This window comes from Mobula hypostoma, chromosome 11, assembly GCF_963921235.1.
Source record: "Mobula hypostoma chromosome 11, sMobHyp1.1, whole genome shotgun sequence".
In the NCBI taxonomy this organism is placed as follows: domain Eukaryota; kingdom Metazoa; phylum Chordata; class Chondrichthyes; order Myliobatiformes; family Myliobatidae; genus Mobula; species Mobula hypostoma.
In genome coordinates this window covers 48,944,910-48,970,680 of record NC_086107.1, presented here as the reverse complement: position 1 = coordinate 48,970,680, position 25,771 = coordinate 48,944,910, and the positions used below count along the sequence as shown (strand labels likewise).

At 41.0% G+C, this 25,771-nt stretch overlaps 1 protein-coding gene across 1 annotated transcript in view; it reads left to right on the top strand.

The window, feature by feature from the left end:
• Positions 1 to 2,996: 2,996 nt before the first annotated feature.
• Positions 2,997 to 25,771, top strand: part of LOC134353723 (uncharacterized) — a 45,989-nt gene continuing 23,214 nt past the window's right edge. The window contains exons 1-10 of the mRNA XM_063062015.1: positions 2,997 to 3,375; positions 3,484 to 3,665; positions 8,716 to 8,868; positions 10,138 to 10,276; positions 11,237 to 11,447; positions 14,380 to 14,521; positions 18,749 to 18,907; positions 19,720 to 19,757; positions 21,463 to 21,492; positions 24,886 to 25,052. Of these exons, the coding sequence (XP_062918085.1) occupies positions 3,253 to 3,375; positions 3,484 to 3,665; positions 8,716 to 8,868; positions 10,138 to 10,276; positions 11,237 to 11,447; positions 14,380 to 14,521; positions 18,749 to 18,907; positions 19,720 to 19,757; positions 21,463 to 21,492; positions 24,886 to 25,052 (1,344 nt within the window). The 5' untranslated portion in view covers positions 2,997 to 3,252. The remainder of the gene's footprint in view (positions 3,376 to 3,483; positions 3,666 to 8,715; positions 8,869 to 10,137; positions 10,277 to 11,236; positions 11,448 to 14,379; positions 14,522 to 18,748; positions 18,908 to 19,719; positions 19,758 to 21,462; positions 21,493 to 24,885; positions 25,053 to 25,771) is intronic.

The following is a 25,771-nucleotide window of genomic DNA, read 5'->3' as shown; positions in this document are numbered from 1 at the left end:
AATGTAGTGTCAAAGAAAGCATTGTCCATAAATTGTAAATATAGAGTTGTCCTTTGATGTTTGGCACATAAAATGTTGAGCTCCATGATGGGCTAGCAGACTTTTCCACCGAAGCGTATCCATATGATGCCTGCTGTACTTTGTTTTGTCGAATAAAGAAGCTGCTTTGTATTTACCAGTAATTTTCTCTGGTGACTTTATTCGCACAACAACGCTATCTGCAAATTTAAAGATGGTATTTTCACTGTGCCTGGTGTCACGTTCATGGGTATAGGGAGAGTAGAGAAGTGGGATGATCATACATCCTTGAGATTCCCTGATGTTGATTGTCAGTAAACAGATCTGATGCACGCTAACCGTGGTCTCCCAATGAAGTCAAGGATCCAGTTGCAGAGGAAGGTACAGAGGCTCAGATTTTGAAGCTTTTTGAATAGTACTGAGAAGATAATAGGGTCAAACACTAAGCTATGATCAATAAACAACAGCCTGACTTGGGTAATACTGTTATCCAGGTGATTCAAGGCAAGTGGAGAGCCAATGAGATTGCGTCTGCTGTAGAGCTGTTGTGGCAATAGGCAAATTGCAGCAGATCCAGGTCCGTGCTTTGCTGGAAGTTAACTCTGGCCAAGGTCAACCTCTAATGCACTTTATCATGTAGATGTGAGTACAAAAGGGTGATAGCTGTTAAGTCAGCTCACCCTGCTCTTCTTGGGCACCGATGTGATTCATGCCCTCTTGAAACAGCTGGGAACTTTGGACTGGCAGTGAGAGATGGAAGATGTCCCTGAACACTCCTGCCATTTGGTTGGCACAGGTTTCTCACTGCCTTACCAAGTACACCATCGGGACCTGACACCTTGTGAGTGTTCGCCCTCTTGAAGGACGTTTTGACACCTGGCCTCTGAGACAGATATCACAGGATAGCCAGCTGCTGCAGGGATTTGCACAGATGTAGTTTAATTCTCCCTTACAAAGTGTGCGTAAAAAACATTGAGCTCATCTGGGAGTGAAGCGTCACAGCTATTTATGATGTTAGGTTTCACTTTGTAGGAAGTGATGACCTGCAAATCCTGCCGGAACTCACGTGCATCTGATTCTGTCTCCACCTTCACACTGAATTGCTTTCCCGCTCTTAAGATGGCCTCCCATAGGTCATACCTGGACTACTTGACCAATGATCTAGAACAGTTCTCGAAGTTCACAGATCTAGCTCCCAGCAGACTGTGAATCTCACGGTTCGTCCATGACTTCTGGTTTAGGTATGATTAGTTTGTTCTCAAAAACACACTCATCCACACAGTCCTGATGAAGCTGGTGACAACTGTGGCATATTTATTCAGATCCAAAGATGATATTGCCTAGTCAACCAGTTCAAAGCAGTCCAGTAAAGCACTCCTTCGCCTCTTTTAACCATACCTTCATGGACCTCACCACTGGTGCTGTTCTCTTCAGTTTTTGTCTGTATGCTGGGAGTAGAAGTACAGCCAGGTGATCGACCTTGCTAAAGTGCAGGCACAGAATGGCACAGTGAGTGTTCTTGAGGGTGGTATAACAGTGGTCAAGTGTGTTAGCTTTTCTGGTCCACTGGCAACATGTTGGTGCTAATTGGTCAGAGACTTCCTCCGGCTAGCCTGGTTGAGTCCCCCTCAATAACCGGAAAGGTATCAGGGTGCTCTGTCTTGTGACTGCTGATCGATGCTCATCTCCAGTGCCTGCCTGACATTGGCCAAGGGTGGAATGTACACTGCAACCAGGATGACCCTGTAGCAAATGTTTTTGGTGCAGCTAATTAACTCTGTTTAAAACACAAAATACAGCAGTTAGATGGCCAATTGCTAATTTTCCTTCTGAAGACTTTTGAAGGTCTTCTTAGTAAAGATATCAGAAGCATTCACTTTAAACTCCGCAAGTGTGCTACAGAGTCAGACGAGAAAGAATATTTGGTCATATTATTGTAGCCCCCTGGTCAGCCTCAGGCTCACACAGCTCACTTTCGTCTAGGGGAAGCAGCCTTCGGCCCCGCCAGACTGGATAATCAAGTTTGTGTGGATGCTGTGTGATGTACCCCACCCCGCCAAATAACAGACAATACACCATATGCGATTAAATAATTACACTTTATAGATTACTGGAACTATGTAATTAATAGAGATAAAATATAAAAGGAAAATAAGGTGCCAAACTTATCAAAGTTCAACCACTTCGTGCACAACAGTTGGAGTTCAAGTAACGGGGTCTTCTTTCCGCCATTCGATCCCCTCCGACCCCCTCAACACACCGCCTGGGACCAACCACCGTGGTCGACCAGATGCTCCACACGAGTCTGTCTCCGTCTCCTCCCGAAAACCCTGGGCCTTGGACTCCCGCTCGGGGTCCATCCCACCGCCCAGCTTACAGCATCGCATCTCCTTTCTCTGTCCCCATCACCTTCTGTTCCAAAGCCCGCGAAACAATAGCTTACAGACACACAAGAAAGACTAACATCTATCCCAATTGGTAAAAAAATGAATACAATGCTCTTATCAGTAATATAACCCAAACAAGCTGCGAGAGAGAAGAACTTTCTCAGCAGTTAACATGACAAAGAAACCATTTTATTCTAACATAACAAAGAAGCCATTTTCCATTAGCCTTAGCAGTAACATAAAAGAAGAAACCCTTTACATTATAAAAACAACAATGGCACCGCAGAAGATGAAAAGAGAAGTCCTAGCAGAATACCAAAACTGAAAGCTTGTATTCAATGGGAAAGAGTGAATAGGATTTGAAAATCTTCCCAAGAAAATGTTACAACCAAGAAACGACAATTAGAATCATGAGGATATGACTACACTAATACAATTGAAGCTATTGGAATACATTGGTCTGGGAGTGAGGATTGAGGAAGACATGATCTACATCAAGAAAGTGGTGTTGCTGCCCTCACATAGTTAAATTCTGCTACAAAATTGGCCTTAAGTACATTTGCAAAATATCACAAGGTTGAATCTTGGCAGCTGCTCAAATGGAAGAAAAAAACCCTCCCTGTGTTCACCAATCACAGTGAGCAATTGTAGTAACAAATCAATTTGTGCTGTGAAATGTTTTTAACATTCTTTCCCTTGCACATTCACTTTTGGTGAAGTTGAGTGGAGGACTGTATACTGCTTGTTTCTATCCTATGTGTTTAACCAGAGTATACTGAGGAGGCTTACAAAATGTCAAATACTCTCTTTCTACTATTTTGATTTTACTGGCAACTTGTGAACAGCTATGGAGTTTCATGTGTGGCTGCTGGCAATAGGTGCTGTCCTCCAAGGCTGCAACTCCACGCAGTTCTCCTATTTTGGTGCTTCCTTTGGCTTGGAAACTTCCTTGGTTAATGCCACCTTGCAGGTACCCATTTTCTACATCAGTTGTATTAATATGCAACACTAGCAAATTGTTTCATATGAAGTATATCTGGCTTTCTTGCTTTATTGACTGTTAATTTGCACATGACAGGTGCGTGTGAATTACAGAGGAATCAATCTGCCATGTTCCCAAGGCCCGGATGAAATTTGTGCTGCTTTAAACTGCTCTTACTGCAGAACTCGAGCAGTGGAAGACAGCAACTACACGACAAATTGGTGCCTGATAGATGGAGAGACAGTAATTAATCACAACACTAATGCTCTGCATGTAAGGTAGGTGTATATTTTTCTTTCTAAAATTTGCTATGTAACATGAAGCAAAGCACTGGATTGAGATGATCTATCCTTCCCTTCACTTCACTGATTTATGATTCATCCCTCCTTCAACTTAATCCTCTGTTTTTATTGCAAATTTAACCCCACCTCAGCAATAGTTTAACACAGATCTAAGACACCATGGTCAAAGCCAGTTTAATCTCAATGAGAAATTATGGTTCTTTATCTTTCCTTATCTCTTTACTGTTGCTAGTTACTTGACCTTGGCTTTCAGGCTGCCTTACATCACTGCTTATTATCCTGCTCCCTGCAAGCATGCAGTATCATCTTACAGACAAAGGTTTTCTTCAACCCTGCAAATAGCCGACTGTATTTCTGTATCATTTTTCTTAACGTATTCTATCAGAACGTCTGTGTGACAAACACCATGCCTAAATCGGAGTCTACATCAAAGCATGCCATGCTTAGCGTGACACTATTACGGCTTGCGGCCTTCTGAAGTTCGGAGTTCAATCCCCAGACCATTCTGTAAGGAGTCTTTACGCCCTCAGCGTGAAATGTGTGTATTTTCCCCAGGTGCTCTGCTTTCTTCCCACAGTCCAAAGATGTACCAGTTAGGTGAAGTGGTTATTGTAAATTGTCCCATGATTAGGTTCAGGTTAATCAGGTTTGTCAGGGGTTGCTGGGGCGGTGTAACTTGGAAAGGCCCAGAAAGGCCCACTCTGTGCTGTATCGCCAGAGAAATAAAGCAAATTTACAGCACAGAAACGGGCCCTTCAGCTGATCAAGTTGCCCATCTACACTAACCACATTTTGCTGCACTTGGCCAATATCCTCTATTCTTTTCCTATCCATGTACCTGCCCAGATTAACTTTAAATGCTGTTTGCATCTTCCACGACCACCTTCTCTGGCAGCTTTTTCCATAAACCCGCCATCCTCTGTGAGGAGAAACTTGCCGTCAGATCTCCTTTATATCTCTCCCTTCTTGCCTTAAAACTAGATCCTCTAGGTTTGAGACTCGCTTGCCCTTAGAAAAAGACTTTGACAATCTACCGTAACTATGCCCCTCATTATTTTATAAACCCCTATAAGGTCACCCCTCAGCCTCCGTCACTCCAGGGAAACCCTTCCCGATCCGATCTTTTCTTGTAACCAAATCCCTTCATTCCAGGCAAACCCTTGGTGTATCTCTTCTGCAGCCTTTCCAGTGCTATCACATCCTTTCTGTAGTGTGGAGGAGCAGAACTGCAGACAATATTTCAAGTGTGGCCTAACTAATGTTCTATATATGATGTCCCAACTCTTCTACTCAAAACTATTGCATATGAAGGCAAGAAAGCTAAATGCCTTCTTCTCTGCAATGCTATCAGCCGTTTTTGCCAATTATTTACTTCATTTTATGAGCTTTTAATAAAAACATTTGGAAACAATGAAAACATCACATGGTTTATACTGCTGCTGGGGATGGATATTATTTTCAGACAAGTGTTAGGGATGGGGTTATTATAAGCCCTGTCACCAATTAAGCTTACACCCTTAGAGACTGGGACAATTTTGGGTCAGCAAGAATAGCCACATCCACTACTTACTGTATCAGTAATATTGCAAGAAGTCTGCTATTACTATCCTGATACGAAGTAGCATATATGAATCAGGTAGCCAGCTGGTTAAAATCCTCTTGCAGGTCAAGATAAGAATAATTTTCATTGCTAAAGAGCAGCAGAGTGTCTCAGTTGTAAACAGTTATTTTTTAAAGAACAAATTTAATAGCAAAACATAGAGAACTAGATGAAAGACTAGCATATCAGCAATAGACAGTAGTTCTTCTCTCTAAATGCTCCCTTAATGCACATGAGTAATTCTGATCCATGATTGTCTTGTCAAATAATATTTTTCTCTTAAGGCAGCTTCCGTTCTCTTCCAAGGCTTCACAAGATCACAAGACAAAGGAGCAGAAGTAGGCCATTCGGCCCATCGAATCTGCTCCGCAGCTCCCCCATGAGCTAAACTATTCACCCATCTAGTTCCAGTTTCCGGCTTTTTCCCCATATCCCTTGATACCCTGACTAATTAGATACCTGTCAATCTCCTCCTTAAACACCCTCAATGATCGGGCCTTCACAGCTATATGTAGCAACGAATTCCACAAATCCACGACACTCTGGCTAAAAAAATTTCTCCTCATCTCTGTTTTAACTGGGTACCCTCTAATTCTAAGCCTATATCCTCTTGTCCTGGACTCACCCACCCACCAAGGGAAACAACCTTTTCACATCTACTCTGTCCAACCCTTTCAACATTCGAAATGTTTCTATGAGATCCCCTCTCATTCTTCTATACTCTAATGAATACAATCCAATAGCCGACAGACAATCCTCATATGTTAGCCCCTGCATTCCAGGAATCATCCTCGTAAATCTTCTCTGAACTCTCTCCAACATCAGTACATCCTTTCTAAGATAGGGGGCCCAAAACTTCACACAGTATTCCAAATGAGGTCTCACTAATGCCCCATAGAGCCTCATCAACACCTCCTTACTCTTATACACTATTCCTCTTAAAATGAATGCCAACATAGCATTCGCTTTCCTTACCGCCAGTCCAACTTGGTGGTTAACCTTTAGGGTATCCTGCACGAGGACCCCCAAGTCCCTTTGCACTTCCGATTTTTGAATTTTCTCCCCATCTAAATAATAATCTGCCCAATTATTTCTTCTTCCGAAATGTACAACCGTACATTTGTCAACGTTGTATCTCATCTGCTATTTCTTTGCCCACTCTCCTAAACTGACTAAGTCTCTCTGCAACCTTTCCATTTCTTCAACATTTCCTGCTCCTCCACCTATCTTGGTGTCATCCTCAAACTTGGTCACAAAACCATTTAATCCATAATCCAAATCATCGATATACATCGTAAAAAGAAGCGGCCCCAACACTGACCCCTGCAGAACACCACTAGTAACCGGCAACCAATCAAAATAGGATCCCTTTATTCCCACCCTTTGGTTTCTGCCTATCAGCCAATGCTGCACCCATTTCAATATCTTTCCTATAATTCCATGGGCTCTCATCTTATTAAGCAGCCTCATATGTGGCACCTTATCGAAGGCCTTTTGAAAATCCAAACATACAACATCCACAGCCTCTCCCTTGTCAATCTTATTCGAGATTACCTCAAAAAATTCCAATAAATTGGTAAGGCAGGATCTTCCCTTCTTGAAACCATGCTGGCTTCGGCCTATCTTGTCATGCACCTCGAGGTAATTCATAACCTCGTTCTTGAGGATTGACTCCAATATCTTTCCAACCACCGATGTCAAACTAATAGGTCTGTAATTTTCTTTTTGCTGCCTCCTTCCTTTCTTAAATAGCAGAACTACATTGTTGGTGAGTTTTCTGAATTTCATTTATATCTTAGAATTCTGCCTACTGCACCATACCTGTAGGATTGAGATATATTAAGTGCACAGCTCAAACTTTAAAAGCTGCTTAGACATAGCAAGCAACACACATCAAAGTTGCTGGTGAATGCAGTAGGTCAGGCAGCATCTCTAGGAAGAGGTACAGTCGACGTTTCAGGCCGAGACCCTTCGTCAGGACTATCTAAAGGAAGAGCTAGTAAGAAATTTGAAAGTGGGAGGGGGAGGAGGAGATCCAAAATGATAGGAGAAGACAGGAGGGGGAGGGATGGAGCCAAGAGCTGGACAGGTGATTGGCAAAAGGGATATGAGAGGATCATGGGACAGGAGGCCCAGGAAGAAGGAAAAATGGGGAGGGGGGGAAAAACCCAGAGGATGGGCAAGGGGTAAAGTCAGAGGGACAGAGGGAGAAAAAGGAGAGTGAGAGAAAGAATGTGTGTATATAAATAACGGATGGGGCATTAGCGAAAGTTAGAGAAGTCAATATTCATGCCATCAGGTTGGAGGCTAGCCAGACGGAATATAAGGTGTTGTTCCTCCAACCTGAGTGTGGCTTCATCTTTACAGTAGAGAAAGCCATGGATAGACATGTCGGAATGGGATGTGGAGTCCCACTGGCCACACATTTTAACTCCACATCCCACTGGCCACACATTTTAACTCCACATCCCACTGGCCACACATCTTAACTCCACATCCCACAGGCCACACATTTTAACTCCACATCCCACTGGCCACACATTTTAACTCCACATCCCATTGGCCACACATTTTAACTCCACATCCCATTCCCATTCTGACATGTCTATCCACGGCCTCCTCTACTGTAAAGATGAAGCCACCCTCAGGTTGGAGGAAGAACACCTTATATTCCGTCTGGGTAGCCTCCAACCTGATAGCATGAACATTGACTTCTCTAACTTCCGCTAATGCCCCACCTCCCCCTCGTACCCCATACATTATTTATATACACACATTCTTTCTCTCACTCTCCTTTTCCTCCCTCTGTCCCTCTCACTATAATTCTTGCTCATCCTCTGGATTTTTCCCCCCCTCCCTCTTTTTTCTTCTCCCCGGACCTCCTGTCCCATGATCCTCTCATATCCCTTTTGCCAATCACCTGTCCAGCTCTTGGCTCCATCACTCCCTCTCCTGTCTTCTCCTATCATTTTGGATCTCCCCCTCCCCCTCCAACTTTCAAATCCCTTACTCACTCTTCCTTCAGTTAGTCCTGACGAAGAGTCTCGGCCTGAAACGTCAACTGTACCTCTTCTTAGAGATGCTGCCTGACCTGCTGCGTTCACCAGCAACTTTGTGTGTTGCTTGAATTTCCAGCATCTGCAGAATTCCTCGTGTTAGTCATAGCAAAGTGTTGTGAATGTCGGCTGGAGCTCCCATCAGATAGGGAGTGAGTGAAAGGATAAAGGTGAGCCATAAAGTCAAAAATCAGCAACCTTTTCAGCTTTGCTGAGGTCTACAATGTCACAGTTTGGTGTCTGTAAGAGGGGAAGAAGATGGCAGAGCCAGGCTTTGTCCCTCTCTCTTTGCAACTTCACTTTAGCACTACTACTCTGCAACTTCCAGTTAGCATCCTTTAGGCATTAAACAAGATCTTTTGTTTTACAGGTCTCTTGGTTGTTGTTGGCCACCATTTATGAAGTCTCCAAGGGAAACGGAGAATTTTAAATTTACATTTTCTCTATTTGTGGATTTGGGAACACGCTCGGATGATGGAGCTGTTAATGTACCTCCACAGCTGCCCCTGTTACCTGTCTTAAGGTAAAGCTAAGCAGAGTTTGTTGGGGTTAGTTGTTTGCCCTGTGATTGAGAGATGTTGGGAGGCTGAACCATTTGGCTAATAACAGTAATTATTATCTTCAGTTATGCTACCTATTTTTCTTGCCATCTCTTCTGAATCACTCTACCATCAGTCAGGAGGTACCATAGCATTAGGATGGACTGTTCGGATGAGAAACAGTTTCTTCCTCCTGCCTGTGGAACTACTGAACTCCCTGCCACCATCCAGGTCTCATCACATATGAAGCGTTATACTGTTTCCTTTTAACTTGTTAATATATTTGCAGTAATACTGCTTTGTGTTGTATGTCAGTTATATGTACTGTATTGTGCGCCTTGGTCCAGAGGGACATTGCTACATTTGGCAGCACACATATATATGGTTGCCTGACAATAAACTTGAACTTGGATGTGCCCATAAGGTACTTTTGGGTGCTGCATGCAATAATAATGCATGCTGACCCCAGGCAATGAGCCTCAATATATTGTACAACCATAGAGGCTCTTCAGCTTAATCCTGAACAAGCTCATCCTTCCGGCAATAACCTGATATAGTAATCAAGACTTCTTCACTCAAGATTCTGAGGTAAATAACTCTGCTATAACCATTGTCTATTATACGGGCTGGTTTAAACAACACAGACAAGCCTCACATTTGCTGTCATATTATTTTAATAATCTTTTCCTGCAATGCTATCAAGGCCCTTTATGGGGCTAAGTTAAACGCAGGCATTGTTTTGAGAAAAGCAATCAAAAGAATTTTTCCATCGCTGTCATTTAATCAGTTTCCATACAGCCAGTTTTAAACATTAATAAACACTCTAAAATTAACGAGGGATCACACTGGCACATTCTGGTTGCTGAGTTATTGGGCCAAAATGTTCCACTCAGGCATAAATTTCTGAACTTTTTGTTCATGTTTAACTAGGCAAAATCAATTAACTTTGATGTCATTGAAATTATGTGGATGTTAATTGTAGAAAGCGCTCAGATATGAGCATTACAGTGCAAACCTGGTATCTTAACATGTCTTTGAGCTGTGTGTAGGAAATCAGAGGGAAGTAAAGAGAATTTGAGTTGTAGATTGTATGAGGTAATACTGTATAAAGGGAGGTTAACCAGTATGGGGTAATTAATTTTTTAAAAAGCATGAGGTTTTACAGAGAAGAATGATCAGCCTGTGCATTCAGTGCTGACTGGATTAATACATTGCCAAGTGAACACATTTATTTCTTTTTTCTCTTTCTCAAGGGTGCCTCAGAATTGCAATTCTACCTATGACCTTACCATATATGAGGGGAATGGAGATGTTCTAAATTGCCGTTATGGACTGCAGACAAAACATGAATGTATCCACTGTAACCAACATCACTTCCTCAGTTTGGATCAGGTAGTTAGCACAGCTTTCGGATGTTCTAGTTTAAACTGGTCTTTTAAAAGGTCACTCTCTTTGGGGTTACTTTGATTTCACGTGGGAGTTCCAGTCGCCCATTTACAAACTTCCCTGTAAATGCCCTCCTTTAGATTGCAGAATTACATGACTGAAGTTCATTTGGTCTGGATTATTTTATAAGTTTTTTGGCACTGTTATAGCCCTATTAGAAGTGTTGATGAACTTGAACTGGATCTGCCATTCCCAGCTGCAGTAAATAATTCCGTTTGGGAGATTGACCTGAGCGTCTCTGTATCTGGAAGGCATTCCAGACACTCCACCTCAATAAAGGTCTTTGGAATTGTTGTTATACATCTTTGACAGTCGGGAACATATGAAAGCTATTCAAATAGATTGACATAATTAAGGATATGTTAAAAACATAAGATATAATGAAACTGTGTCAAAACTCTAACAATAAATAAAAGCTTTAAAATGGAATGAAACAAGGTAAAGTAAATAAATTAGCTTCCTGGGCTTAGCTATTTTCATAGCTCAGTGCTTTGCCCTCAGCCAGTGATGCTGTGAGTCAGATGTGCTGACTACAGTTCTTTTCAAACCTCTGCAATTCATCACGAGTTTTGAAATAGACTGGTCCATAAGCTGCAGGTAAACTCGAACCATCTTGCCCTGGTGATGATTTGATCTTTATCGTTTGTATGTAATTACAAACCCACTGTGACTATTTAATATAATTGAACATTAGCTTGGCATTGCAGGTAAAATAATTACCTGCAACACCAAGCTATTGATTTTCTCAAAGCTGGGTTTTTAAAAGCTAGCTTATGCAGAAGGAAAACAAAATAGAATGATAGTTCCAAGGCACCAATTCTGGCAAAGAGGGAATAAAAGACCCTTGATCTCAATAATACAGATGTGGAGAGATGAGGAGTAAAGTATATCCTGATATCATTGCAGGAACGTTGTGTCCTTCAGTACAATGGGCTTGGTACTAGTGGTATGTACCCAGTGGAACTGATGGTTGAAGAATATCCAAGAGAAACCATTCTTCTGGCCCACAGTGACGGGACACAGACAATGTACTCTGCTTTTGAAGATGCTTCTTCCACTTCATTCATTCAAAGTACAAAAGCCTTAAGCTCCATTCCCATGCAATTTGCAATCATTGGTAAGTATTTTTTCCTATTTATTTTGCCCCTTTTCTGAAGAGATTCCTCCAGGTGGAAACACTAATGGATGACTCAACTCTATAGAAGGTAGGGCTGCGAGTAATAGGCCGGATTGCAGCTTCATATGCACTAAAGGTCAGGGGCAGGAAGTGGCAGGTTCCCTTTCTCGGACTGCAATTACCAGGATGAAGCATTCCCAATAGATGTCCAGCCTAATTCAGCTAATATTGGGACGCTTGGGTCTCCATTCCCTCGTGCTCCACCCAAAGAACTAAGTTGAACTCAGCAAACATTTGGAAAAATGGGAATACATGGAAAAAATGAGTGGATTGGTGGCTTTTCTACAGATACTATGAGTGGGCTTATTGCCAGGCATCAGAAATCATTGAATATATGCAACTGTCCCCAAGGCAGATGGGGTACATAGAGTGATACAGTAGCACCATTGCAGATGGAGTTTGATCACAGACTATCTGACAAGGAATATTAATTAGAGCTAAAAGGAAGACACAGTTAAATCGGAGATGCTCCTGGGATGAGGTAAAATGCAGTTTGGTCGATGCACACAATGCTGGCAAATTGCAGAGGAAATTAAGGTGAGGTTTGTGTGATGTATTGCCTGGGACGGTGATGGGGAATGTGCTATGGACACAGGTGGGTTTGCACGAGGTTGAAAAAGAGACCTGTATGACAAAGTAACAAGTTGTTCAGATAGTTACAAATGTAGATCAGGATAATGTTTTCCAGAGTGAAAGACATTTCAATTCAATGGTAGTGGAAGTTAGGTCATTATGATCAGACCGAGTCAAAGGCATAACTGTGAAGGAACTCACCTTCACACTCCCAAAGCTAATGGCACGAAGTTCGGAAAAGTAGTCTGTACAGTATGTAAGCAGAGATTCATATGTTTCAGGACAATAACTTGCCTATTACAAGAATCTACAAACAAAATGGGAAACAAAAGACAGTAACAGAAATGTTGATTGAGTCTGGTGCAGACAATATTGTTAGAGAATGTGAGACTGGGGAACAGCCAAGGGTCTACCTGACTCTTATTGTTTACACGGTTACTGAATCAAGCAAGATTGTGTTTAAGAGAAACTTGCACTGCAAAGAGAGGCAGTTCTGAAGATCTTGAGCAAGGTGATCAGCAGCATGTACTTAGTGTTAGCCCAATACAATGTAACCAGAATGAGGCAAGACAGGCTGCGAACAGTGATGGCAGAGTTGCAAGTGTTGCAGGGAAAAGAATAGAGGGGGCTAGTAATTAGTAAATAGGGATGTGGATTGTGCTAATGTGGTATTAGGGAACCACAGATAAAGCCTGGAAGTAGAATCATGGAACACAGCAGTGATGACATCCAATTTTCAGGAGTTTCATTAATTATTGTTATAGTGTGCACCCATTTTTGTGTAGAGAACTGGATTTACCCTTAGACCTGTGGACATCATTTTGCTCTGTAATCAGGACATATCCCAATATTTATTTAATTCTTCCTGTAGCCACTATTCTGTTAACAAGACGTAGTTTTACTAGTAATCTCATCAAGTGAAAGCTCTCCCAAATTCATCTCAGACAGATCAACTTCTGACTCGTCTTTGAGTGCCCATCAGTTTTAAATAAATCACCCATTATTTTGAACTCCAGCTCGGTGTGATCTTTCAATTTGCTCTTGCACAAGACTTGTAGATAACTCAGAAAGAGGCCGAAGGTAATTTTGTGACTTCATAAGGGGTGTCGTGAAAGAGTTCTGCTATCTGCAGAGGGTCAGGATGGCACATTAATGAGCAACTTTAAGAAGCAAACAAATATTGTTGCAGCTAAGTTTTTGGTATCCAATAGTAGTTCAAATACATTGTATAATTGTAATTATTATAGTAGCTACTATTCCTGTTAAGTTATATGTCAATTATTTGGTGTATACAGTACCTTTAGCAACATGGATTGGGAAAAGAAAGACTGGAAATTACTCTGAGTGATGTTATTATACAAATGCTTGAACTCATTGTTTCACATCATTTTGTAATCTTTTCAATGTAAATAGATAGATACTTTATTGATCCCAAAGTAAATTAGTGTCACAGTAGCATTACCATAAGGCATAGATCCAGTACTAACCCATTCAGCCCGTCAAGTCCACTACGTCATTTCATCATCAACTCCGTACATTTTCCCACTCACCAGGATGTCCTGACAAATCAGGAAAATATCAACTTCCGCTTTGAAAACCCACGGCCTTGGCCTCCACTGCAGTCTGTGGCAGCACATTCCACATATTCACCATTCTCTGTCTTAAAAAAATCCTCCTTTCTTCTGTCCTAAAACCCTGCCCCTCAATTTTGAGACTATGCCTAGTTCTGGATACCCCCCACAAGAGGAAACATCCTCTCTACATCCACCTTATCTGGTCCTTTCAACATTCGGTAGCTTTCGATGAGATCCCCACGCATTCTTCTAAATTTCATTGAGTACAGGCCCAAAGCTGCCAAACGCTCCTCAATATTAATCCCTTCACTCCTAGAATTATCCTCATGAACCTCCTCTGGACTCTCTCCATTGACAATACATCCATTTATATGAACAGATTTAAATATTAGAAGAGAAGTAGAAAGAATAAAAGATAAGTTACCACAAAAAGTCTCACAGGAGGGGATCATCACTTCCCCGGCTGTAGTTTGACTCATTATAGAGCCTAATGGCTGAGTGTAAGAATGACCTCCTGTAGTAACTTGTTTTGAATCAAGAGCAAAGAGAAAAACTCCATGTTAGTACTGAGCATTCCTAGTGACCGTACTTGTAATTTCCAGAATTTATTTACGTTTAAGTATGTGAAGGGCCAAGTAAACATTGCAATAACTTAAGATATTGTGGTTTCACTGTGTACGTAATATATTCTGTGCATCCATTGAACAGTCTGTCTTTTCTTGTAGTGCAGCAGGCTATATCAGAATGTGCATTTGGAATATTTCGTCCTGCATTTATACATCCAACACCCCTCAATGGAGCAAGAATATATGCTTCAAATTCTGATGAGATTAACTTTACAATAAATGCCATCAGCTTAAATGAAAGGTATCACTTTTTCATTGGAAATACTCATGATACAGATTGTCTATCTCATTTAGTCATGTCATCCACTCAATGTTTTAAAGTCATAGTTACAGGTACTTCAGTTAAACTGAATTATGTTTCTCAGCTGTGGTTACACATAATTTATGTGATTAAGAACCTATAACTGATACCATCCTGGACTGTCTTTCACTCAAACTCTCTTGTCCCCCGATGATAAATAAAATCCGATAGATGGAGTACTCCAAGGAGTCTTTCTAATCCATCCAAATCCAATACCAATTTGCTCAAATACTTAGAATGCATTTACCCTCAAAGCGCTGTGGCCAATTCAGTTAGTACGTGTTTGAAACTGGATTAATATTCGTTTTGGTCTATGTGGCTTAATTTCATATTGGATAATGTATTTACCTACTGGGGACACTTTTCATTTTCTTTAATGAAAGTGACAGAGTTTGGTTCTGTCTCTCTGCTTTGTAATATAAAGTTCAAAGTAAATTTTATTATCAAAGTACATATACGAGGGGTGATTGATAAGTTTGTAGCCTAAGGTAGAAGGAGTCAATTTTAGAAAACCTAGCACATTTATTTTTCCTACATTTACACACTTAGCCCAGTGATCGTGGAGCATACGGATCCCTTCTTTGTAGAAGTCAGCAGCTTGGACCTCCAGAAGTGGTCCGCAGCAGGGGTGATTGATAAGTTCGTGGCCTAAGGTAGAAGGAGATGAGTTATTAACTTCAAACCTTCTGCATTTTCACTCAGAGTTGAACTGTACATACATGTAACGAGAGCTGTATAACTCATCTCCTTATACCTTAGGCCACGAACTTATCAATCACCCCTGCTGTGGACCACTTCTACAAAGAAGGGACCTGTATGCTCCACGACCACTGGACTAAGTGTGTACAAGTAGGAGGGGACTATGCCGAAAAATAAATGTGCTAGGTTTTCTAAAATTGACTCCTTCTACCTTAGGCCATGAACTTATCAATCACCCCTTGTCACCATACACAAGCCTGAGAAGATTCATTTTCCTGTGGGCATACTCAGCAAATCTATAGAATAGTAACTATAACCTGGCCCTTAACACCCAGAAGACCAAGGAGATTATTGTGGACTTCAGGCAGGCCAGGAGTCACACTCATGTCCCCATCTACATAAACGGAACTGTAGTGGAGCATGTATCAAGCTTCAAATTCCTTGGTGTCCACATTTCCGAGGATCTCACCTGGTCCCTGAACTCCTCCATCCTGATCAAAAAGGCACCTTTATTTCCTGCAGAGCATGAAGAAAGCCCTTCTCTGTCCCAGGATACTGACGGACTTTTACCGCTGTACCATTGAGAGCATGCTCACCAACTGCCCAGTGGATTATCAGCACCCACTTGCCCACCATTGAGAACATCTACCATAAACGTTGCCTGGGCAGGGCGAAAAGCATTATCAGGGATGCATCTCACCCTAACTATGGACTTTTTACTCTCCTCCCATCCGGTAGGCGCTACAGGAGCCTCTGCTCCAGCACCAGCAGGCACAGGAAGAGCTTCTTCCCTGAGGTTGTGACACTGCTGAACCTCTCATCACAGCGCTAAGCAGTATTGCATCTGTATTGTACTGTTTCGGTACTCTTATATTTGTGTGCTGTAGCACTTTTTTATTTGTAGTTATTTTGTAAATAACACTATTCTTTGCATTTCTGGTCAGATGCTAAATGCATTTCACTGGCTTTGTATCTGTACTCGGCACGATGACAATAAAGTTGAATCTAATCTAATCTAATAAATGAAAGCTCAATTTGAGTGCAGAAGACAAACTGTGCAAATGCAAATACAGTATATGTAAATAAATAGCAATAAATAACAAGAACATGAGTTCATGGGATAGAGTCCTTAAAGTGACATAATTGGTTGTGGAAACATTTCAATGGTGGAGCAAGTGAATGTAGTTATCCCCTTTACTTCAAGAGCCTGATGGTTGAGGGATAGTAACTGGTTGCGAACCTAGTGGTGTGAGTCCCGAGGTTCCTGTACAGTCTTCCTGATGACAGCAGCGAGAAGAGTGTGTGACTTAGTGGTGGGGATCTCTGATTATGGATGCTGCTTTCTTATGACAGCATTTCATATGGATATGCTCAGTGGTTGGGAGGTCTTTACCTGTGGTGCACTGGGCTGAATCCACTGTCTTTTGTAGGATTTTCCATGCAAAGGCATTGATGTTTCCATACCAGGCCATGATGAAGCCAGTCAGTACATTCTCCATTACATATCTATAGAAGTTTATCAAAGTTTTGGATGTCATGCCAAATTGCTGCAGGCATGACATAGAAGTAGAGGCACTGCAGTGCTTTCTTTGCAATTGCACTTGCATGCTGGGTCTAGGACAGGACGTCTGAAATAGTAATACCCAGGAATTTAAATTTACTAACCCTCTCCACCTCCGATTCTCCTATGAGAGCTGGCTCATGGACCTCTGGTTTCCCTCTCCTAGTCAATTCCTTGGTCTTGCTGACATGGAGTGATAAGTGGTTGCTCAGCCAAATTTTCAGTCTCCCTCCTGTATGCTGATTCATCACCACCCTTGATACGGCCCACAACAGTGGTGTCATCAGCAAACTTGAATATGGCATTGGAGCCGTGCTTAGCCACATGGTCATAGGTTTAAAGTGAGTAGAGTAATATTATTAACACAAATTGCAATCCTGAAGGTGTGTGAAATTCATTGAAGAATTAGGGCTTACAAAAAAAGTCATGTCAAAAGACCATTCATTCTTTCAAAAGCATTCCATCGATAGTCTGTTCTGTCAATGACTTCCCTTCCCTACCAATGAATGTGGCGAAGCTTCTAATGTTTACCTTGAGGGGCTTAGTCTTAACTCCACTGACAATGTAAAGACTCGATTAGAATTTATTTAAATCTTACATCCACCCACAACGTGGGGGAGTAAAAAGCTCTGCGTTATGACCCCATCACAATGTACAGGACATGTGAATTTATAAGTCTAATGGCTTGTAGGAAGAAGCTGTCCTGTAGCCTGTTGGTCCTGGCTTTAAAGCTGTGGTACCGTTTGCCAGACAAAAGCAGCTAAAACAATTTATTTTGTCCCCGCTGATCTTCCAGGCCTTCTTTACGCACCTACTGCTGTAAATATCCTCAATGGAGAGAAGTTCACACCCACAGCTGCGCTGGGCTGCCTGTACCACTCTCTGTAGGGCCCAGTGATCAAGGTTGGTGCAATTCCCATACCAGGTGTTGATACTGCCAGTCAGGATGCACTCAATGGTGCCCCTGTAGAAGGTCTTGAGGATCTGGGGTCTCACGCTGAACTTCTTCAGTCGCCTGAGGCGGAAGAGACACTGTTGTGCTCTTTTGCCACAAAGCCAGTGTGTACAGTCCAGGTGAGATCATCAGTGATATGTATACTGAGGAACTTGAAACTACTCACCTTCTCAATTGCAGTCCGGTTGAAGTTGATCAGGGCGAGCCTGTCTCCGTTCCTCCTGTAATCCATGATCAGCTCTTTTGTTTTTTGGACATTGGGGGAGAGGCACTATCTTGGCACCACTATGTCAGGGTGTTAACCTCTCCTCTGCAGGCTATCTCATCACCGCTAGAAATAAGGCCGATCAATGTTGTGTCATTTGCAGATTTGATCAGCAGATTGGAGCTGTGTGTGGCAGTACAGTTGTAGGTGTAAAAATAGAGGAGGGGACTCAGGACACAACCCTGGGGGGGCACCTGTGTTGAGGGTCAAAGGGGCGAGGTGAGGGAACCCATTCTTACCACCTGTCGGCGATCCAATAGGAAGTCCAGGATCCAGCTGCACATGGCAGGTTGAACGCCAAGGTCTCTAAGTTTCCTGTCAAGTTTGGAGGGAATTATGGTGTTGAGTGCTGAACTGTAGTCCGGGAACAGCACTCTAATGTATGCATCCTGCTTCCCCAGATGAGTGAGGACAGTGTGTGGCGCTGTGGCTATGGTGTCATCGGTAGACTGGCTCCTTTGGTAGATGAGTTGTAGGGGGTCCAGTGTGAGTGGTAGCATGCTGCAGATGTAGTCTTTAACCAGCTTCTCAAAGCATTTGCTTATAATTGAGTTGAGTGCAATAAGATGCCAATTGTTCAGGCATGCTACCTTGATTTTCTTAGGTACAGGGACAATGATGAACGATTTAAATGTTGAGAGCTAAGGAGATCCTTAATTCCTTACCTTCCTATATTTCTTTTGACAGGATCACTGCCTTTACAGTGGTGGGTCCCCATGGATTGGTCAAGTCAGATACCTGGAGTATGGATGACAGATCTGTGTCAGTGAATGTTTCGTGGTCAGTGGGTGTACATGGTGTTCCAAAGCAAGTTCCAGTGTGCTTTCTCTCAACAACATCTTCAGGGTAAACAACTACCCTAAACAAGGGGTCATGGTCGGACTGAGTCTTCCTTCAGATTGAGTGAATGTCATCGCTTCAACATTTTCTATCAATAATTACACATATCTATGGGATATAAATAAACTAGAAGGATTTCAATAAGATTTAAGTCTCCATTGAAAATAAACAAATATTCAATCAAAATAAAACTGATTTGAGGGAAATTGTGTTATCAGTACTAATGAAATAGATTTATTTTGCAATAAAACTACGGCAACGTAACCCAAAGGTGAATGAAAACCATGATTTTTGGTCAAGTACATCACTTCCCACCCTCAATACATCCGATGAGATAAATCTTCCTTTATGTAGGAGAAAAAATACATTGTTCTGAAGCTCCAAAAGAAATCAAAGCTGCCCTTCCCTATTCTTATTTTGAATAAAACTTGTATTTTTCATATCATGATTTCAGTAAGATTGAAAAATGTTGGCCAGTAAATCAAGAGAAAAGAACTCCTCAAATTATATTGTGGGATATTCAGTCGCTATTTAACTATGGACCTGTTTAGTAATCCATTCAAAAGGTGAAGGTTGGGGTTGTCCAGCATTCTCTCAGTGTTATGTTCTTAAAACTGGACTAGAGTTCAAACCAGATGCATCTAGGATTGAGAAAGGGTTACCATGGTAATTTGAATTGTATTTTGTGTCACTGACCCTTTTAGTAGTGGAGATTAAGATTTCAGTCATGATCCTGTGTAATAGATGGAAAATTTAGTGTTTTACTGTTACTCCAAACTTTAGAAAGGCTCCTAATTGTTAATTTTCTGTTCATTCAGATTACAGTCAGAACCACGATGCATTTGGATTGTGCTGAGTATGTATTGCTAAAACTACAGTTTTAATTGTACTTTCTCATTCTAATGTGGAAATGAATTAAAGGTTTTCAAAGATGTTTTGTTGCGGGGATAGAGAATCTTTATATCCAAGTCTTCCAATGACTTGAGCATAGGATCTAAATGAGAGCTCAGCAAGTTTTAGCTTTCAGAATTATGTCAAGTACTGTACATATCTTTTCTTTGGAAGCATCTTCATTCTCTGTCATTCAGTGTTACGTAATTTTTTGCTGTGATTTTCAGTTGAATAATTTGTTTGCATTCTCTGGAGTTATGTGGAATATATGCCAGCTGGAAAATGAAATCAAGAAAAGCTCAGCCTGTCCATTAAAATAGTTCCCATTCAAAAGCAAAACCTCAGCTTCGATCCTTGCTTTGTTCTGAGATAGTAGACTTCATTGGGTTTATCTCTGGAAAAAATGAGGGGAATATCTAACCAGAATTTCTGTTCCTCATTATCTTTCAGGAATTCTCAGTGCAACATGTATTGGTGGGAGGATCAGGTCAAGAGGGTATTTAGTTCTTATGATGTTCTTTACAGTAAAATTATGAAACAGGCAGGTTCTTCACCCATCGCCAATGACATGGAATGGCAACCAGCAATTTCATGACAGGAGAATAAACATTTGAAAATTATAGCAATGGACTCAAATTTGTAAGGCATAATCATATCATTAAAGCATGAGTTAATAATTTTAATGAATAAATAATTAAAAGTAAGTTTTAATAATATAATAATTGCACATTCCTTGATCAATAAAGCAACAATCAAAGGCTAATTATCCAATCGGAAGTCTTCAGACAAAACAGTGGGACATCCATGGGTTGGTGGAGGGATGGCCAGTGGGATGACACAATGGTAAATGCTTAAAGTATTGTCTGAAACTGGGTGGGATTGTAAGGTTGCAAAGATGCAAGTTGAATGATTGAGCAAATGCAGATCTAGTATAATATGCATAAGTATGACATTAATCCACTTTGATAAATATAAAAGAAGATAGGAAGTTTATTTAAATAGTGACAGACTAGGAAATGTTGACGTATGAAGGGACTAGGGTGTTCTTGGACACCAGTTGTTATAACAATAAATTCCGATGCAGGAAGCAATTATGAAAATCCATAATATGCTGGCCTTCACTGAAAGAGGTTGTGAGTACAGGATTGAGGATGTCTTGTTACATATATACAAGGTATTTGTGAAACTGCACCTGGAATTTTGTGATTGATATTTTGATGTTCTTTTCTAGGAAAGAATATACTGCCATAGTGCAGTAAAGGTTTATCAGACTGACTCCTGGATGGCAGCAATATTCATAGAGGAGGGATCGGGGTGCCTTGATTATATTCACTAGTTTAGAAACGTGTTTGTGCGCCACTTTGAAATAGAATTCTGACAGAACAGAACCAGACTGACTGGCTATTTCCTCTGGATAAAGAGTCTAGAACAAGGGGTCATAGTGGTAGAATAAAGGGAAGATGTTCAGGTCTGAAATGAGGAAAAATTTCTTCACTCGGGGAGGCAATACTGTGGACCCTTTCAGCACAGAAGGCAGTAGAGGCCAAGTCACTAGAAATAAAAGGCATAAAGTTGTGTGGGAAGTTATGGTACTGATATTATTTAGTTTAGCCTAACTAATTAGAAGTATAATAATGATCCTAATTTTTATTGTTTTTTATTTGCTGTAGATTTGCTTGAAGAACAGTCACTAGCCCCAGGTAGGAATTTTCATGTTCAACAAAAAGCACTTCATCAGTTTCAAATTTCATGTCATCACCTTGTGTGCATTCAGTACTTCAATAGCTGGAAAGGCAGGGTGTAGGGACCAAAGGCAAGAGTCAGGGTGATTTTCGATATTCGCTGCGACACGGAGGGTGTGAGACTGCCCCTGGCTGCTGTGCTTAGTGTCTGTGAGCTTTGCGGCAATATTACCCACTAATATGACGAACTGAGACTGAGCCTTTGGGTCTATTCCGGGGATTCAGATCTAAGGACTCAATTCAGTTCGGAATGCTGTTACTCGCTTCTATTGTTTGCATTATTTGTGCTTTTTTTTCTTTGTGCGTTGGGTGTTTTTTTTTCAGTTGGGTTCTTATGGGTTTCTTGCTTTGTGGCTATCTGTAAGCAGACAAACCTCAAGGTTGTATAATTTATACATTCTTTGATAATGTATTTTGAATCTTTGAAATGCTGGGCTAAAGGGGGGAGGAGACTTGCACTTGCAGAATGCTGGCACATTCACAAATGGCTGAAAACCCTTTTGTTTGTACTATTGCGCTCTATGTTCTATTCTGAATTGTAGTTGACCGCAGAAAAGAAAGCTCTATTAAAAACATTTGCTTCTCTCTTGCTGGTAGTTATACCCACAAACTAATATCGTCCAGGTTGAATATAAAACTACTTCTGAATGACCTAATTTTGACTGATTTAAATGTAATTTTGTGTTCAGTGGAGTCCTGAACAACTGCAGTGTTTGAAATATTAGTTGTGGACAACAAATATTCCTTCAGAGCTCTCGCCCGTTTTAAGGATTGTCTTGTGATGTTCCCTGGGCAGTACTGCTGTGTGCAGTGAGTTCCAGAGGTAGAATATGGAGGGTATTAGTCTATACACATTGAAATGGGCCTCAAAGTAAACCCAGTGAGCATACACATTCTACAACAATGATAGACAACTCCAATAATCTCGTACTTATAGATTTCCTGGACTATTGCAAGTTACTCCTATTAACACCCAAAAACACATGTTATTACAGCAGTATGCTAATTTTCCAGTGAATTTGGTGATTCATCAATCACCTTAGAGATTGGTTCCAGCTACAAATTTACCAAGCCCCCTGAACACCCCCACCCCCCCCATGTTCCCAACATAGACCTGGAACACAGTCTGGACCCCAGTCCCTGCCACATTCCTGATGCCAGCTCTGGCTAGCTCTTAGCTCACAGTTCAGATAAACGAGTGAGCCAGGCGCTAGATCATCAGAATTTCCAAATTACTGAATGCTGTTTTATCGAATTCTACTGCTAATTTAAACATCTTAATTTGGAGAAACTCAGTACAGTAAAACAGGTCATGAAAGGATACGGGGAGAAGGCAGGAGGTTGGGGCTGAGAAGGAAAATAGATAGCAGAGCAGGCTCAGTGGGCCTAACGGCCTCATTTTGCTCCTCTATCTTATGGTCTTAAGGTCTACAAAACTACATCTGGAAAGGCTGTTTTAATTCACAGCTGCTTAATCTCCTTCCTCTGAGAGCTAGTGGTAAATCACAGGTGATGTGACTATCTTGTGTTTACTTAAGAAAGAGAATTTTGTAGAGAAAACGATGCTGAATGAAAACTCTCTGCTAATGTTTAATACTGACTGCTATCAGAAAAACCAGTGTTAAGAAAGTAAGAATAATATGCCTTCTTTCATTGTTTCTTTATTTCAGAATGCTTGTCATACGATAAAAAACAATATTATGATCTTCAGTCTGTTTGATCGCATTAGCTAAAATAAATCTTTTGCTGGTTTATAATTCCAGTTTCATTGTTTGAGGTTTTACTGATGATAAGAAGCATACTTCTGAAGACAATACCTAGACATTTGTTTTGATAATAAAACTCCACATTGGCAGTATGTTCTGTAATGTTAACATTAAGAATAATACTTTAAAAATACGGATCAGTTAACTGATTAATGGCATCTGTCTATAGACACATCATAACTTACACTAGGAAATGCAAAACCTGGGCATGGGGGATAGCTGAAGTAAAATTAACCGGTGAAAGTGGGAAACGTGAGGTGACTAAATATGCAAGTATTAATTATGGTAATTATTGATTTATTTCAACTTGTTATAGAAACCAAAAATTGATGCATTGATATCAAATTTTAAATATTTGAAAATGAACAATTTTGCCAAATATTATAACTGGTAAATTGAACTGAACCAAACGTAAAAACTGAAAAATTCAATCTCTAACATAAGAAATTCCAAAGTAACACACACAAAATGCTGGGGGAACTCAGCAGACCAGGCAGCATCTATGGAAAAGAGTAAATAGTCACCATGTCAGACCTGATGAAGGGTCTTCACCTGAAACGTTGACTGTTTACACTTTTCCATAGATGCTACCTGACCCGCTAAATTCAATCTCTATTTGCAACTAAGTTAATTTCCAACTGCTCTGCCCTATAATTTGATTCCCCCTCTTCATCACTGGTCTTTACACTTTCCTCCATCAGTTTGACAGGTGGAAGATACAATCTTGATTTTATAAAAGTTTACTCAATGCAATAACATTAAAGTAAAACAATAGGACAAACTTGAAAAGGGGATAGTACTTTTAAATGTTTAATTTAATATTTGAGATTAACATTGATGTATGCAAAGCACTAGATTTCCTCCATAAATTTTGCTTCCCCTCCTTTTGGATATTCTTTAAAACCTACCGTCTTTGGCAAATTTCCTAACATTTCTTCCTGTTCCCCCATGTCATTTTTTTGTTTCTTTGTTGATGACACTGCTCTAGGGCCCTTTGTTTGTCACCAAAAAAGTATGACAATTATCAAAACCAGATTTCTCAAGAAGTTTCATAAATTGGCTGCATTGAAAGCATTAAGTGTCTTACAAGGGATTAAACTTCCTCTAAGCGAGAATTTATTTTGCAAAGAGAACCAGCCAACAGTTGCTGCAATATGTATTTTCTTAATTATAAAGAAAAAATTATTCTCCAAAATCCTTCAGCTGCTCAGTGTTTAAAGATTTGTTATGTTAACTAGCTCCTTCAGAACTTTCTGAATACAGCTTGCATAACCTAAGAAACAGTGGACTGAGTGATCTGTTCTGCCTATATAAATTTCTATGATGATGCTCTTGATACATGACAGTTTTGGATTATCCAGCTAGTTTGCTGCTTTATGATAGAGAGTGTTTAATAACACCACTTACAGGGCTGGGAGATTTAATGCATCAGTTGACAGCTGACACCAAATTAGGAAATTAGGAATTTATATTGAGAAATAAATTCCTATTTCACAAAGGAAGCTAACACTGTTCATTGTGTAAAGGACATGTAGGTTTATTGCAACATAGCAGGAAGGCTCATCCATGTCTCTATTTGTCACAGATTTGCAGTGTTTGTCCAATGCAATGATTCTGTCTGCCCCAAGGAATTTGGCAGCAAATCTACCGGACGACAGCTTGCAACTCAATGATGCTTCCTGTAACATTACTGGGAACAGCACTCATCTGCTGCTGGCAATTCCCCTCTCAGAGTGTGGCACTGAATTACTGGTATGTAAGTAGCTGTATTTGGGATCATGAAAGTGGGGGGAGGGGCGGGTGGGAGAGCTTACTTACAGTTCCTCATGCAAGAAAGATTGTTTGATCCCAGATGGATCAAGGAAACTTGGTTAAGTGTTGGAAAATGGTTCAGTGTTTCCAGCTCTAATTATCACCCATTGAACCAGAATTGGCCCCAAACAATAACAGTTTATCTTCCCTCCATAGATGCTGCATGACTTGTTCCAGTATCAACATGTGCTCATTTGTGCAGTTCCTGCTGACACTCTCGCTAGAATTAAACCTTTCTCGCCCAAATTCCAACTGCCCGGCCATATCCTCTCTCCCCCACCCCATTCCTCTGATTTCCTTTTGGGGGGGGCATGGAATATCTGTGGTCGACTGACGGCACCATGATGGAGTCAGCAACTAGCCTAGAGCAGGGTGTAACAGGACTGTAAGGACAAAGGAGACAAAAATTCCCCATGAATGATGAGAGAGGCAGCCCCGCAGGCCCCTGGAGAGCTTGAGACTTCCACAAAATGTCATTGGGGCCAAAGGAGAGAAAGGAGGCAACTGGAAACCTTCCTTATGCAATATCAAAACCACAGCAGCGACTTTCTGGTACATCCTCCCACATAGCATGTTTAGGCATGGCTGGGAGAGAAATCAGATTACAGCAGCTGCCTTTGCCCAGTGCTATGGTGATGAAGGAAGAGTCCTTGGACATT